At 38.2% G+C, this 17,460-nt stretch overlaps 1 protein-coding gene across 1 annotated transcript in view; it reads right to left on the bottom strand.

Moving 5' to 3' along the window:
• ALG14 (ALG14 UDP-N-acetylglucosaminyltransferase subunit) overlaps positions 1-17,460 on the bottom strand; it is a 97,777-nt gene that overhangs the window by 43,101 nt on the left and 37,216 nt on the right. The window contains exon 3 of the mRNA XM_047723662.1: positions 13,518-13,649. Coding sequence (XP_047579618.1) covers positions 13,518-13,649 — 132 coding nt within the window. The remainder of the gene's footprint in view (positions 1-13,517; positions 13,650-17,460) is intronic.

Genomic DNA, 17,460 nt, shown 5'->3' with positions numbered 1-17,460 from the left:
AAGACTAGTAGGCGAAGCCACGCTGGCTTCTGCATAGAGGAAAAATGTAATGTTTGCCAGGTGGAAAAAGGAGCTATTTAGAAAGGAAAGAAAAATCATTTGCAAGCTTTGGAGAGTCCCCCAAAGGGGAGAAAAATAAAAACAACTCAAAACAATTTCTGATTATATACAGCCTAACTCTGCCCCAGATTTTGTTCTGAGGTCACTTAAAATGTGAAACAGAAGTCATAACGTTTAAATTAAATACCGCATTTGTGGATGGAAGCAGCTACGGGTTGTCACCCGGCCAATGTGACAGTGGCACAGCTGGTAATTTCACCATGCAGCTGGGAAAGGCAGCCTGTCAGTCATAAGAAACCAGATACATGGGAGGATTTTCACATGGAATCACTTCTTACAGTGGACTCTGGCCATCATCAGACTTGCTAAATGCACGTACGATATACAGTTGGTTCTTCTCTTTCTTTATGAATGTTGCTAAGTTTATAATGCTTGCATCAAGGAGAAGAAATACAAGCTGGGTAAAAGGAACACTGGCATTATTTTAATGTGTTACAGGGGACTGGTTAACAGAGGCACAGGAACTGGACAAATTTAAACAAATGTCTCCCAAGTATGATTTCCTTAATCCTGGAAAACATGGAGCAATAGACATTTGTGGTCTAATCATTTCTTATTTGACTTGGCTGGAAAAATCTTATTCTCACTTAACTTCATTTATAAATAGGCATCTTGGGTTAGCTGACTTTTTCTTTGTCCAGCTAGGTTTCCTTTGAACATTTATAAAGGTTTTTGATCACCAAAAAATATAATACCAGATGAAGGTCATTATACAAAGAGAATCCAACTAACAGCAACTCAGGGGAAAAAGAAAGTTCCTGTAAGAATTCTGGCATATCAACGAAAAAGTTAATTGATTCTTCTTAATGTTTCACACACATGTCAATCAATTGGCCAATAAAAATTTTATATACTATGCAAACAGTGTAATCCCAGTGCCACCCAGTTTGTGGCTCACCACAGAAAATATCTAATGAAAAAAAATCACAGTATCCCACTTACGGACAATAACCCACTCTCTAGGTCATCAATTTGCTACTGAACTTAAGACATTCACAGCTCAAACTGGGTATGGAACATGGGAAAAAATGACTAAGTAAAATAATGGCCTTCTTTCATACAGAGCATGAGTGTACATGTAATAAATACATCTAAATTTGTCATGGTGAATTAAACCAGCTTCAGGCAAAGAGGCAGAGTTTTAGGCTGAAATGGTCCATTTCTTTCCAATGTGTTATACATGTAGAATCTGAAATTTATTTTTTACTTGATTAAAAATTAAATTAGGTTTCATTTTTGTATGCAGAGCTCTTATCCTTGAGTATTTCATTTAACAACAGCCAGGTTGGCAAGAAGCCAGTAATCAAACACTGCGGAGTCAGGAAACCCTTCTGGTTTTGCAGACTCTCCATAAAGCCTGAGAAGAGTACCAGTTTAGGGAGTGGGCGTCTTTGTTTTTGTGATGACTCACATCATCCAGTATTCATTCATTTATTTTTAAGTCATTCCACAAATATGTGGAAGGCACTTTTCTAGGAAGGGACCATGGGAAACACAAAAATACACAGCCTTGCCCTCGAGAACTGTGCAGATCTTTCCCCCCAACAGAAGCAGTCCTCCTACTGCAGTGAAATGATTAGCAATCTCTCAAATTCAACTTTCTCTTTTCCTTGAAACAAACTAACTTCCCCTCAGGAGTATATTTTCAAGAGAGCATGAAATCAGTCCACTCACTCAAAGACTGATTCAAAGACTCCTCCCCCCTAGGAGAAACTGAAGACGATGCAACAGTGAAGAAATCTTTGGGTTTCAAGATGCAAATAGTGAGCTACAAGGAGCTCATATTACTGAGAAATCAACATGTCCATTACACTGGGGGAAAAAGGACATAATACAGATTATGAAGGGCCAGTATCAATGGTACTATTTAGCCATGGTTTTAGAAGGGCCAACAAAGTCTTCCATGTCTCCCATGGCAATCAGTAGTTGTATTAAATAAAAAGTCAGCAAAGATACAGACGAACTCAATCACTTCCTCCACTAACAGCATGAAACAGACAATTCCAGAACACTCCACACAACAACAGCAGAATACATTCTTTTCAAGTGCCCATGGAAGGCTCACCAAGATAGATTGTATTCTGGATCATAAAACAAACCTCAACATATTTCTTAACCACAATGGGATCAAATTAGAAATCAGTAACACAAGGAAAATAGGAAAAAAGATCTCCAAATACTTAGAAATTAAGCAAAGGACTCTAAATCCATGGGTCAAAGAAGTCTTAAGGGACATAAAAAAAATACTTGGAACAAAATAAAACGAAAATGCAACATATGCACATTTGTATGATGACACTAAAACAGTGCTGAAAGAGAAATTAATAGCAGTATATGTTCATATTAGAAAAGAGGAAAGGTCTTTAATCAATAATTGGAGACCCTACCTTAAGAAACCAAAAGAAGAACAAAATGAACCCAAAGCAATCAGAGGAAAGTAAATAATAAAGAGCAGAGAAAATAAACAAAACAAAGAGTTTATTCTTTATTTTTTTTTAAAGATTTTATTTATTTGAGAGAGAGATGTGAGCAAGAGAGAGCATGAACAGGCAGACGGAGAAGGTAAGGGAGAAGCAGGTTCCCCAATGAGCAGGAAACCAGATGCAGGGCTTGATCCCAGGACTCTGGGATCATGACCTGAGCCAAAAGGCAGATGCTTAACCAACTGAGCCACCCAAGCACCCCAGAGCTGATTCTTTAAAAAGATCAACAAAATTCATAAGTCTTTAGCAAGACTGACAAATCTAAAAAGAGAAACAGAGAAGACAGACTTTGCCAATATAAGAAAGAAAAAGAGGATGTAACTATAGATCCTAAAGCTGTTAAAAAAAATAAAGGGACAATAACGGAAAACAATACGGGAATACCACAAACAACTCTTTACATAATAATTTAGATGAAATGGAACAACTCCTTGAAAATCACAAACTACCAAAATTCACCTAATATGAGACAGATAATCTGAAAACTCTATTAAAGAAATGTAATCCACAACTAAAAAGCTTCTAAAAAAGAAATCTTCAGGGCCAGGTGGCTTAACTGGGGAATTTTACCAAACATTTAAAGGAAAATTACCATCAATTCTAAACAGTCTTCCAGAAAACAAAGGGGGTGAAACACTTCTCCATCATTTGATAAGGCTAGTATTATCTCAAGCCCAAAATGGGACAAACAGAGTCCCAAACAGAAAGCTAAAGACCAATACCCCTCATGACTATCATTATAAAAACTCTCAACAAATTACTGGCAAGTCAAATCCAGGTATATATAAAAAGAATTAGACATCATGATCAGATGAGATGTATTTCAGGAATACAAGTGTATTTCAATATTTGAAATTCAATGTAATGCACAATATTAACAGGCTAAAGAAAATCACATGATACGTGTTAATCGATGCAAAAAAAACTGATAAAATTCATTCTGTCATTAATGACATTATTTTTTCATTTAAGGCAAATCAGGAACAGAGGCTGTGATGGTTAATACTACATGTCAACTTGACTGGGCAACAGGGAGCCCAGACATTTGGTCAAACACCATTCTGGCTATGTCAGTGAGGGTATTTTGGGGTGAAATTAATATTTGAAAGAGCAGACTGAGTAAAGAAGATTGCTCTCCCTACTAATGTGGATGGTCCTCACCCAACCAATTGAAGACCTGACTAGAACCAAACAGGCTGAATAAAATCCTGTACCATTGGTTCTGGTTCAATTTTTCTGGAGAACCCTGACTAATACAGAAGGGAAGCTTTCTCAACTTGACAAAGAACATCTATAAAAAACCCATAGCCGACATCATCTTTAGTGGTAAAAGAGTGAACGCATTTCTCTTAAAACCTGGGACAAGACAAAGGTGCCTGTCTCATCACTCTTATTCAATATAATACTAGAAATCCTAGCCAGTACAATAAGGCAAGAAAAGGAAAAAAATGATATACTGGTTGGAAGGAAAAAATTTTCCCTATTTGAAAAATACGTGATTGTCTAGCAAGTCCCAGGAAATCTGTTTTTAAAAAATTCTTAGGATTAAATAAATGAGTTCAGCAGATCACAGGATATGAGATAAAAAACAAAGATCAATTGTATTTCTGTATGTTAGCAACAAACATGTAGAAACCAAAATTAAAAACATTATACCATTTATAATTTATAATCATTTCAAAAAAGTGAAATACCAAGATATTAATTTAAAAAATATGTATGTGGTCTATATACTGAAATATACACAGTGATGATGAAAGATATAAAAGAAGACCTAAATTAAATGGAGAGACATACCCTGGCTATGGAGTGGAAGACTCAACATAGTAGAGATGTCAATTTTCTCAAAACTAATTTATACATATAATGTAATTCCTGTCAAAATCCCAGAAAAATTTTGTTGTACATATAAACAAGCTCATTCCAAGATTTATACAGAACGGCAAAGGAACTAGAATAGCTAAAACAATTTTACAAAAGAAGAATAGGGGTGCCTGTGTGGCTCAGTCAGTTAAGCGTCTGCCTTCAGCTTAAGTCATGATCCCAGGGTCCTGGGATCAAGCCACATATTAGTCAGGCTCCCTGCTCAGCTGGGAGCCTGCTTCTCCCTCTCCCTCTGCTTGCCACTCACCCTGCTTGTGTTCTCTCTCTCCCTCTCTGTCAAATAAATAAACAAAAAAATCTTACAAAAAAAAAAAAAGAATAAAATGGGAGAATTCATTTGACTTGAAGTTAAGACTTACTACATATAGCTATATCATTCTTAACAGTGTGGTATTGGCAGAGGGACAGACACAGAGATCAATGAAACAGAGATTCCAGGACCAGATAAACATAAATACACCAAGCTGATTTTTTTAAAAAAAATTCCCAACTGATTTTTTTTTTTTAAGATTTTATTTATTTGGGACACCTGGATGGCTCAGTGGGTTAAAGCCTCTGCCTTCGGCTCAGGTCATGATCTCAGGGTCCTGGGATTGAGCCCCGCATCGGGCTCTCTGCTCAGCGGGGAGCCTGCTTCCCCCTCTCTCCCTCTGCCTGCCTCTCTGCCTACTTGTGATCCCTCTCTCTCTGTCAAGTAAATAAATAAAATCTAAAAAAAAAAAAGATTTTATTTATTTATTTGACAAACAGAGATCTGTCAAAAATCACCCCAACTGATTTTTGATAAAGAAGCAAAAATAATCCCATGGAGGAAGGAATTTTTTTTTTTTTAAAAACAGATCATGCTGGACATGTATTGGAAAATGAGCCTTCATCTAAAGTTTATATTTTATACAAAAATTGATTCAAAATGATCTGTGGATTCAAAAGTAAAATATAAAACTGTAAAACTTTTGGAAAAAAACATGAGGAAATCCTTGGAATCTAGGGCTAGGTGGAATCTAGAACTCTTCACCCAAGTTCTTAGATGTGACAACCAAAATAAAAAATTGATAAATGAGACTTCATCAAAATAAAAACTTCTGCTCTGTGAAAGTCCCTGTTAGGAAGATGGAAAGAGAAGCTATGCCCTGGAAGAAAATATCTGTAAACCACAATATTGCACAAAAGCCTTATATCTAGAATATAGACAAGAACTTTGAAAACTCAAAAGTAAAAGAAACAATTCAGTTAGAAAATGGGTAGAAAGACATGAACAAACCTCTCAGTGAAGAAGGAATATTAATGACAAGCACATGAACAGATATTCAAGATCATTAGCAACTAGGAAAATACAAATTAAAACCATAATGGCATATCACTTATGAAATAGTGAGAATATCAAAATCTAGAAAGAATTCAGAGAAACTAGATCTCTCATACACTGCTAGTAAGATGTTAAGTGGTAATACCTACTATGGAAAGCAGTCTGGCAGTTTCTTACAAAATTTAACTTGAACCTTCAATCAGACCCAGCAATCTCATTTGTTGACATTTGCCTACAGAAATGAAAACTTAATACCTATATAAAAACCTGTACATAAATGTTCATAGGAGCTTTATTTATAACAGCAGAAAACTGAAACAATTCAAATGTCTTTCAATGCATGAATGGCTAAGCAAACTGTGGTACATCTGTACAATGGAATTCTATTTAGCAATAAAAAGGAATTACTGATAAATGCAAAAAAAAAGAATAAATCTCAAGACTGTTATGCTTAGTGAAAAAGGTCAATCTCAAAAGGTTTCACACTGAGTCTATTCATAGAACATTACTGGGGCTCCTGAGTGGCTCAGGTCATGATCCCAGGGTCCTGGGATTGAGGCCTGCATTGGGCTCCCTGCTCTGTGGGAACCCTGCTTCTCCTTCTCCCACTCCCCATGTGTGTATTCCCTCCCTCGCTGTCTCTGTCAAATAAATAAATAACATCTTTAAAAAAAGAGAGAACATTATTGATATGATAAACTATAGATGGGAAACAGATCAGTGGTTGCCAGGAGACAGGGCTGGAGGAAGCGCAGGGGAGTTCTTTTGCAGAGACAGAACAGTTTGGAATCTTGATTTTGGTGGTGATTACACAAATAAGTACATGAATAAAGTAGCAGAGAACTCTACACACACATACACACAACCATACATGGATGTATATAAAAAAGCAGTGAAAAGTGAGTAAGGTCTATTGTCCGGTTAACAGTATCACATGAATATACATTTTCTGGCTTTGACACTGTACTACAGTTATACATGATGTCACCATTAGGGGAAGCAGGGTGAAGAGTACATGAACCTCTACGTTATGCAACTTCTTGGGATCTGTAATTATTTCAAAATGTTAAAAAAAAGCTAAAAAAAAAAAAAAAGGACGTGTCCAAATGTTTTTTAAAAAATATCTCGAGGGGCGCCTGGGTGGTTCAGAGGGTTAAAGCCTCTGCCTTCGGCTCAGGTCATGATCCCAGGGTCCTGGGATTGAGCCCTGCATCGGGCTCTCTCCTTGGTGGGGAGCCTGCTTCCTCCTCTCTCTCTCTGCCTGCCTCTCTGCCTACTTGTGATCTCTCTCTGTCGAATAAATAAATAAAATCTTAAAAAAAAAATCTTGAGTAGCAGAATAAGCTTGTAGCTGCAGAGACGGAAGAACAATTTCTGATCTAAATCGTTTTTTTCCAGGAGAATTACTCTCCATTTCATGTCTACCTGTTGTTTATTTTTCTTGAAGCTAACTAAATAAAAAGCTTCTCAAGGCCATAGGTCATATTGCATTAATCCCCTTCAGTGCCTACTGCAATACAGACGTTAAAAAAAAAGACTAGTTAGGGGCGCCTGGGTGACTCAGTGGGTTAAATCCTCTGCCTTCGGTTCAGGTCATGATCCCAGGGTCCTGGGATCGAGCCCCACATCCGGCTCTCCGCTTGGTGGGGAGTCTGCTTCCCCCTCTCTCTCTGCCTGCCTCTCTGCCTACTTGTGATCTCTTTCTCTGTCAAATAAATAGTAAAATCTTTAAAAAAAAAAAAAGACTAGTTAAGTTCTGAATTGAGCAAGTTAGCTAATTTTGGCAGATACCGACACACTTCTAAAGAGAACCAGAGTTAACTACACTGAAGAGCTCAGTGACCTTGGTTACTTAGACCTCTCTGGACGTTGGGCTTCTCATCTCTTGGATGAATATAAAGAGTACTATGTTAGAAGACTGTTAGGAAAATTAAATGAGTTAATGTATGTAAAGTATTTAGGAGAATGCCAGGCATACTGGGCTAGCTCAATAATTTTTTTTTCATTGTAGGGCTTGAACTCACAATCCTGAGATCAAGACCTGAGCTGAGATCAAGAGCCAGACGCTTAACTAACTGAGCCACCCAGGCGCCCCCCCAATCAAAGTTATTTTTCTAAAAGATTTTTAAAAATATGACTTTTAGGTGCATCCATTCTCATGAATCAATGTTATGATCAATAGAATGGTTAAGTAGTTATTTCCTTTAACTATTGGGATTTCAATGAGAAAAGTCTGTCTGTGGGGATTCTAAAGAAAAAAGCCCAATATGCCATCTTAACAGTACCTATGATATTTAGCTTTGTAAAAATGACTACTGATTACTTGTACTAAGTTCTTAAGTTCCAGGTACTAATTTCTAGTAACAATAAATATTAGATGTAAAATGCCAATTAATAAAGGTATAAGTCTAAAGATTTCAACTTTATGTACATTATGTGATTCTCTGACTCAGCTGACTTATTAATCTTTCACTCTTCTTAAAATGACCTTTTTCTGTTTTCTAACTTTTGTCCACCATTGCTTAAATGCCATCTCTATTCTGAAACCTTACTCCACTCCCCAGAGAAGATTAATCACATTGTCACAATCCAGCTATAGGCAAGACTGCTGTCTACTGTGCTTACTTTTATACGCCTCACACACAGTATAAATCCTGGCAGAGTATATCCTCAACAAATATTTGGGAATGAACGAACCACTGACATCCTCTTCTGATACTTCTATGGCAATTTTCCCTTGCTATCATTAAGGAACTTGGCATACTGAATTACAATTACTTTCCCATTTGTCGCCTCCACTAGAGTATAAGCTGAGGGCAAGGCCCACGTCTCACTTATGTTTGCGCCCTGAGTAACTAGCATAGTGACTGGAACAGGAGATGTGCTGAGAGGCTACCATGGCCCGGGCACTGTTTCCTAACAGTGAACAAGACAGGCACACTTCCTTATGGAATGACAACAAATACAAAAAAAAGAGAACTTTGATTGGGATTAGTACTACAAAGAAAATAAAGCAGGATGATGTGATCAAGGGATGCGGATGTTAGCTGGAGAAGTGCTAGGAGTCAAGCCTTTGCAAGGAGGTAATATTTGAGCTCGAATCTGGTTATGTTTATATCAGGAGTAAAGAGTCCCAAACACAGAACAGCAAGTACAAGGGCTCTGAGATATGAATCAGCTGGGTTTTTTGTTTTGTTTTTTTAAAAGGCAGCAGGTGTGGCTGGCATAGAGTCAACGAAGGGAAGAGAGGAGAAGAGGTCAAAGAAGCAGGTCAGGGCCGGAGCATGCAGGCTACCCTAAGTTTGGACTCTATTCTAACAGCATAGAAAGCCACTGGAGGATTTTAAGTGTGAAGTAACAGAATCTAAATTACATTAAAAAATTTACATTGATTGTTAAGAGGTAAAGAAATTGCAGGTGGTCACGAATTTCCTTCCAAACGCAGACAGGTCAAGAGATCATACAATGGGGGTGCTGGACGGCACGGTGGCAGTGAAGATGGACAGAAATAAACACAGGTGATAGATTGCAAAGACATGGCTGGCAGGATGTGCTATTGAACACAGGAAGTAGGGTATGGGAAAGAGGGATCAAAGACGTCTTCCAGGGATTTCACTAGAGCAAATTTGGGGAAATATCTACTATTTTGGACAAGAAAGTTTCAGATGCCTGTTAGATATCCAAGTGGAAAAATAGCACACAGCAGGCACTTGCTGTATCCTTTTAAAAACTACCACTTTGAGGACGGACTTGTCTATAAATCAAACATAATACAGGATTCCAAATTTGACTAACTCTATTTGCTGATTCCAAGGTAACAGAAAAAACCAGACAATAATAAGTGAATAATAAGTGACTGAATGACCAGAGGTCTCAGCTCATTTGATGAAATGTCATTTTTGCTACTACTCATGCTCCTGGACCCATATTTTTTATACAAAGGTGCTGCATTTTATGTCTGAAATTTTAGACAAATGTTGTCAACTCAGGTATTTGCTCCACTTCTCTAGGCCTTATAAACACTGGGGTGAGTAGTATCAAGAGCGGTAAGCAATGACTTTCAGTAAAAGATCACAGAGATCGTGAAATGCCACATTTAAGACTACTGGAAGCCAAAGGTGCTGCTTTTGGCGACGATACATATTTTAATCCGTTTCATCTTTTTTAAAATTAAAATTTATTGAAATATGATTTTCATACAGTAAAAGTTATCTTTCTTAGTGTACAGGTCTGAGTTTTGACAAACACATACAATCAACTAACCACCATCACTATAATCAAGATATAGGACAGTTTTTCACCCCCCAAAAGCTCCTTCACGTCCTTTTGTAGTCAGTCCCTCCGCCATCCCCAGATGCTGGCAACTACTGATCTGTTTTTGGTTCCATTTTTTTTCAAACTCAACAATAGTCTTATGAACTTATGACGTCTATTCACAAATGGCTGACAAAACCCTGTTTCTTACAAAATATGATGTGTGAAGTATCAGAACCACCTAAAAAGTATTTGATGATGTTGTAAAAGAAGAAACCATCCTTTCCAATTTACTGATAGAGATTTGACTGAGATCTCCAAAACAGAGTTTATAAATTTTTCTCTAAGATGAGCTTTTCATTTAATAGTTGGCTTGAATGAAACAAGCATGAATTTTAATATATACTCAACAAACGGACTCGTACACTTCTTCCTTAAAATGACCTAAGGTTTTGGATTACTATTCTCATCCAAAAAGTCAGTTAAGACACGAAACAGTCCATATCCTCACAATGGTTTTATCTATACATATTTCTGTAACAGGAAACTGGTTAATATAAACTTCTTTTTATTTTCCAAGTCAATCTCATTTGTAGAATTCTGTAATTATACTTCCTATAACAGTATTATTCCCCCTATTTTTACTATCCATTTTGTTTTAAAAATATTGTGACAAATACACATGACATTTAATTTTGAAATATATGCTATTATCATTCAATTACATCAGTGTTAAATCTGCTATGAAAGCAGGTACTTGAGTTGTTGGCATTTATTTTCATTTTATACTACTATTTAGGGGGAGTGATAGTTCATGAAATTTATTTTAAAACGTAATGTATCAACTGATTCTTAATTGGAATGAATGAAGACAGCATCCACAGTGTGAGCCAGAAATGGTGGCATACAGTTCAGCGGTTAACGCCTTGGGCTTTGCAATCAGTAAGGCCTGGCTTATAGTCCTAGCTCTGTTATTTTTTGGTTGTGTGAACTCTGAGCAAGTAACCACCTGCCTCAGCGCCTCAGTTTCCTCATTCACTAAATGGGAACAATAGCAGTACCTACCTCAGGTGGCAGGGATATGAGCACTCAGCACCACATCTGGCACGTGTGCGTGCTCAATAAATAGTACCTATTATATACCAGATGGGGTTTTCATTTGAAAAACACTAGAATGTTCCATTCTTCAGCACTCATTCTGGAACAATAAAGTGCCTGTGTTTATATTTTATAGTGGCACAGTGAGGGACAGAGACAGCTGAGTGGTACAGGTGACACAGGTGTGTGCCCACTTTACAGCAGAGCAGAAAGACACCTCGCTGTTAAGATAACTCTACTGATTTAAGGTAGGATGCTGCCATCCCTTTCAAGAGTGGGTTTTTCTTTCACTTTTTTTTTTTTTTAAACAAGTAAAGAAGAAATAGAGCTTTGTGATAGAAGTCATAAGAAATCCAAGGATGACCACAGGAGAGATCTACATGTTGTAGTAAAAAAGGCCTCTTAACAATGACCTTTTCTCTGTAAAACAAAGGGGATTTCATTAAGTGCAAATTAATTTTGTGAGGCCAACTGTGTCAGAACAGCTGATTGGATAATGCTCAGGTTTGAAACAGTTTTTTTTTAATTTACTCAGTTCAAAATTTCACACCCCCCGCCCCTTTCACTCTTATTCCTTTAGAAACATAATAGTTTTTTTTCCTTCCACTTTTTATGAGCAAATTTATAGCACTCATAAAATTTTAGACTAAGGAAACTGAGAGGATATCTAGTACAATTCTTTCGTTTTAAGGTAAAGAATAAGGCCCAGAAGGGAACTGGCGAAAATGATATAAAAGCCAAAGTGGGTCTGGGACCAAGTGTCCTAATGTCCCACCAGTTACTCTTTCCGCTACAAGGCTATCAAATATTTCGCCTAGGTAGTCAGCGGAGCTCCTCTGTCCCATGGCAGACATCATCCACCAGTCACTACTTCCTTCTGAGCCTTAACCCTTTAGAGTCCTAAACCACACTCCAGCTAGCTGTTGCCAGTGATGGTGGCCATGCCTCTAGTGATGCAGTAAATATAAATCCAAATTTCCTGCTGAAAATGTCAAGACATTTTTCCTGATTTCTGTTCTGTCTTTTGAATTTTAGAAATAAATAAAATTTTCTGGGCAATAATGATCTTTTAGGGAAATATCTAAATTCTACATACTAAAAATGTGGTGGGAGATTATGAAATAAATTCACTTTATCAAATTTTTAAAGATAAATATAAGCAAAATTAATCTACAGTGACAGAAATCAGAAAGTGGCTGCTCAGGACCAGAAGTTGAGTGAGAAGAAGCAGGAGAAAATCTTCTGGGGTGACAGAACTGTTGTGTATCTTGATAGGGATACGGTCAAACTATACACTTAAGATCTGCTCATCTCTTGGGGCACCAGGCTGGCTCAGGTGGGAAAGCATGTGACTCTTGATCTCAGGGCCATGGGTTCCAGCCCCATGTTGGGTATAGAGATTACTTAAATAAAATTTAGGAAAAAAAGAGTTGCGTATCTCACTGTTTGTAAATTAAATCATTTAAAAACAATCTAACCTACTCAGCAGTATCATTCGAATACTACATTCAGTTAAATTTTCATCCAAAGAAGAGACTTGAACTGTAAATCCAGCTTATGAAGGGCAATGCCCAAACTCATAGAGATCTTTCAAAATCAGGCTAAATACACTTCTGTTCAGCTACTTTGAGAACATCCACTGTGCCAGAACTCGTGTATGTGGAGAACAAATAGAGAGTTTCCTTCTAGGCTATGCAAATTAATGGATACTGCCTTAAAATAGGAATGAAAGTAGTATTTAAGAACTGTGTACACTACCATGATAACATATCTATTGCCCTCCATTGTCTACTAAATTGCACTTGGAATTTAATAACAGAACTTCATCCTAAAGACCACAGAAAATGTAGATAAGGAAAGTAAGGTTGAATACAGCATAGTCATTAAATTTTTATATTTCTATTTCCTGTATTATTTTCCTATAAAAATTTGGGTGTGTAAAACATTCATCCCACTACATACAATATCTGGTAAGAGAGTCTTGACAAAAACAAAAAGTACTGAAAAGGAATAAGCAATTGGCTCTCTTCTAGCTGATAAGCACATGATGTTGGCTCAGGAACCACAGGTGAATAGGATGACAAATTGGTTAAAGATACTGTTATGTTGGGGCTTACCACCACAAAGAGAAGGGGCAGAAGAGGGCAAATTTAGAGTTCAAGTTACAGCTAGAAAGGGAAGACAAATATTTCACCTCTTTCAGCAAAGTGCATTGTGTGATAAATTTTAGCATACGTTAGTAAAAGGTCTAGTCTGAAATCTGGCACACTGAGAAATTGTAGCTGGTGAAGAAAACACTATGGTCTATTACAAATAAAGGATCTATGTACAGGAGTGTGACTTGCCCTCCCCTTAGTGATGGTTATACGTACCAAATCTGGCTTCACTTTGTGAGTCAGGGGAAAGGACAGCCACATGGAGTACAGGGTGGTGAGCACCGTGGAGAGCCAGGACTGCTGAACCTCCCGGCTTCTGGGAATGCGGTGAATGTAGTATTCGGAAAGCTAGAAGGAAATAGTAAAAATCCAAATCAACTGGGCCACTGATACCCAGGTAAACACAGTTAACAGTTACCACTGTTGAAGTTTGGGGAAGTAACCGAACATAGTAATATTTCTGTAGCAAAACATGAACATTCACATTAAATAGAATAAATAAAGACTATAAGAGACTCAGGCCAATTCAAATTCAGGTTTTGCTGTCGAACTTGCCACAAACTTTGAACTCCAACCCCCAGCTTTCAGAACTTTTTGGAAATTCAGCTAAAGGACTATGGAACCTGTACTGCAAAGTACATGTGAATCCAATACAATGTCACTGTTGTTATTAGGGTAAAAATAACCCAGCTACATTTTATTATAGAAGTTTTTTGGATGTTACTTCCCAATTTTGAGGACTGATCTTAGTATCTATAAAATTTTCTTCAAAAAAGCATGAGTATGGCGAGGAGTCAAGATGGCGGAGAAGTAGCAGGCTGAGACTACTTCGGGTAGCGGGAGATCAGCTAAATAGCTTATCTAAAGATTGCAAACACCTACAAATCCAACGGGAGATTGAAGAGAAGAAGAACAGCAATTCCAGAAACAGAAAATCAACCACTTTCTGCAAGGTAGGACTGGCGGAGAAGTGAATCCAAAGCGACGGGAAGATAGACCGCGGGGGGGAGGGGCCGGCTCCCGGCGAGCGGCAGAGCAACGGAGCAAAATCAGGACTTTTAAAAGTCTGTTCCGCTGAGGGACATCGCTCCAGAGGCTTAACTGGGGTGAAGCCCAGGCCGGGTAAGCGCGGCCTCAGGTCCCGCAGGGTCGCAGAAGGATCGGGGGTGTCTGAGTGTCACAGAGCTTACCGGTATTAGAACGGGGAAGCCGGCTGCAGAGACAGAGCCGAGGAGTGACTCTCAGCTCAGGGTTGCCTTGAACCGGTCGCAGGCTCGGTCAGCTCGAAGCGCGGCCGGAGGCCAGGGTGACGGGAGTCATTTGGCGCTGTTCTCTGAGGGCGCACTGAGGAGTGGGGCCCCGGGCTCTCGGCTCCTCTGGGCCGGAGACCGGGAGGCCGCCATCTTCATTCCCGTCCTCCGGACTCTACGGAAAGCGCTCAGGGAACAAAAGCTCCCGAAAACGAACCCGAGCGGATGACTCAGCGCGGCCCCGGGTAAGGGCGGTGCAACTCCGCCTGGGGCAAAGACGCTTGAGAATCACTACAACGGGCCCCTCCCCCAGAAGATCTACGGGAAACCCAGCCAGGACCAAGTTCACCTACCAAGGAGAACGGCGGAATTCCAGAGGAGAAGAAAGCAAAGCACGGAACTCATGGCTTTCTCCCCATGATTTTTTAGCCTTGCAGTTAATTTAATTTTTTTTTCTTTTTCAATTTTTTTTTCTTTTTCTCTTCTTCTGCTAAATTTTTTTTAACTTTTACCGTTTTCTTTTTTTAACGTTTTTTAAATAGTTTATCTAATATATATATATTTTTTCCTCTTTTTATATTTTTTCTTTATCGGCTTTCTTTTTTTTAATAGTTTTTTTTTTCTTTCTTTCTGAACCCCTTTTTATCCCCTTTCTCCCCCCTCACAATTCAGGATCTCTTCTGATTTGGCTAAAGCATATTTTCCTGGGGTTGTTGCCACCCTTTTAGTATTTTACTTGCTCCTTCATAAACTCTTATCTGGACAAAATGACAAGGCGGAAAAATTCACAACAAAAAAAAGAACAAGAGGCAATACCAAAGGCTAGGGACCTAATCAATACAGACATTGGTAATATGTCAGATATAGAGTTCAGAATGATGATTCTCAAGGTTCTAGCCGGGCTTGAAAAAGGGATGGAAGATATTAAAGCAACCCTCTCGGGAGATATAAAAGCCCTTTCTGGAGAAATAAAAGAACTAAAATCTAACCAAGTTGAAATAAAAAAAGCTATTAATGAGGTGCAATCAAAAATGGAGGCTCTCACTGCTAGGATAAATGAGGCAGAAGAAAGAATTAGCGATATAGAAGACCAAATGACAGAGAATAAAGAAGCTGAGCAAAAGAGGGACAAACAGCTACTGGACCATGAGGGGAGAATTCGAGAGATAAGTGACACCATAAGACGAAACAACATTAGAATAATTGGGATTCCAGAAGAAGAGGAAACAGAGAGGGGAGCAGAAGGTATATTAGAGAGAATTATTGGAGAGAATTTCCCCAATATGGCAAAGGGAACAAGCATCAAAATCCAGGAGGTTCAGAGAACCCCCCTCAAAATCAATAAGAATAGGTCTACACCCCGTCACCTAATAGTAAAATTGACAAGTCTTAGTGACAAAGAAAAGATCCTGAAAGCAGCCCGGGAAAAGAAGTCTGTAACGTACAATGGTAAAAATATTAGATTGGCAGCAGACTTATCCACAGAGACCTGGCAGGCCAGAAAGAGCTGGCATGATATATTCAGAGTACTAAATGAGAAAAACATGCAGCCAAGAATACTATATCCAGCTAGGCTATCATTGAAAATAGACGGAGAGATTAAAAGCTTCCAGGACAAACAAAAACTGAAAGAATTTGCAAATACCAAACCAGCTCTACAGGAAATATTGAAAGGGGTCCTCTAAGCAAAGAGAGACCCTCAAAGTAGTAGATCAGAAAGAAACAGAGACAATATACAATAACAGTCACCTTACAGGCAATACAATGGCACTAAATTCATATCTCTCAATACTTACCCTGAATGTTAACGGGCTAAATGCCCCAATCAAAAGACACAGGGTATCAGAATGGATAAAAAAACAAAAACCATCTATATGTTGCCTACAAGAAACTCATCTTACACCCGAAGACACCTCCAGGTTTAAAGTGAGGGGGTGGAAAAGAATTTACCATGCTAATGGACATCAGAAGAAAGCAGGAGTGGCAATCCTTATATCAGATCAATTAGATTTTAAGCCAAAGATTATAATAAGAGATGAGGAGGGACACTATATCATACTCAAAGGATCTGTCCAACAAGAAGATCTAACAATTTTAAATATCTATGCCCCTAACGTGGGAGCAGCCAACTATATAAACCAATTAATAACAAAATCAAAGAAACACATCGACAAGAATACAATAATAGTAGGGGATTTTAACACTCCCCTCACTGAAATGGACAGATCATCCAAGCAAAAGATCAACAAGGAAATCAAGGCCTTAAATGACACACTGGACCAGATGGACATCACAGATATATTCAGAACATTTCATCCCAAAGCAACAGAATACACATTCTTCTCTAGTGCACATGGAACATTCTCCAGAATAGATCACATTCTTGGTCCTAAATCAAGTCTCAACCGGTATCAAAAGATTGGGATCATTCCCTGCATATTTTCAGACCACAATGCTCTAAAGCTAGAACTCAATCACAAGAGGAAATTTGGAAAGAACCCAAATACATGGAGACTAAACAGCATCCATCTAAAGAATGAATGGGTCAACCAGGAAATCAAAGAAGAATTGAAAAAATTTATGGAAACAAATGATAATGAAAACACAACAGTTCAGAATCTGTGGGACACAACGAAGGCAGTCCTGAGAGGAAAATATATAGCGGTACAAGCCTTTCTCAAGAAACAAGAAAGGTCTCAGGTACACAACCTAACCCTACACCTAAAGGAGCTGGAGAAAGAACAAGAAAGAAACCCTAAACCCAGCAGGAGAAGAGAAATCATAAAGATCAGAGCAGAAATCAATGAAATAGAAACCAAAAAAACAATAGAACAAATCAACGAAACTAGGAGCTGGTTCTTTGAAAGAATTAATAAGATTGATAAACCCCTGGCCAGACTTATCAAAAA

Source organism: Lutra lutra, chromosome 4, assembly GCF_902655055.1.
Source record: "Lutra lutra chromosome 4, mLutLut1.2, whole genome shotgun sequence".
Classification (NCBI taxonomy): Eukaryota; Metazoa; Chordata; class Mammalia; order Carnivora; family Mustelidae; genus Lutra; species Lutra lutra.
Note: the sequence above shows the minus strand (reverse complement) of the source record. Positions and strands in the feature narration are given on the sequence as shown.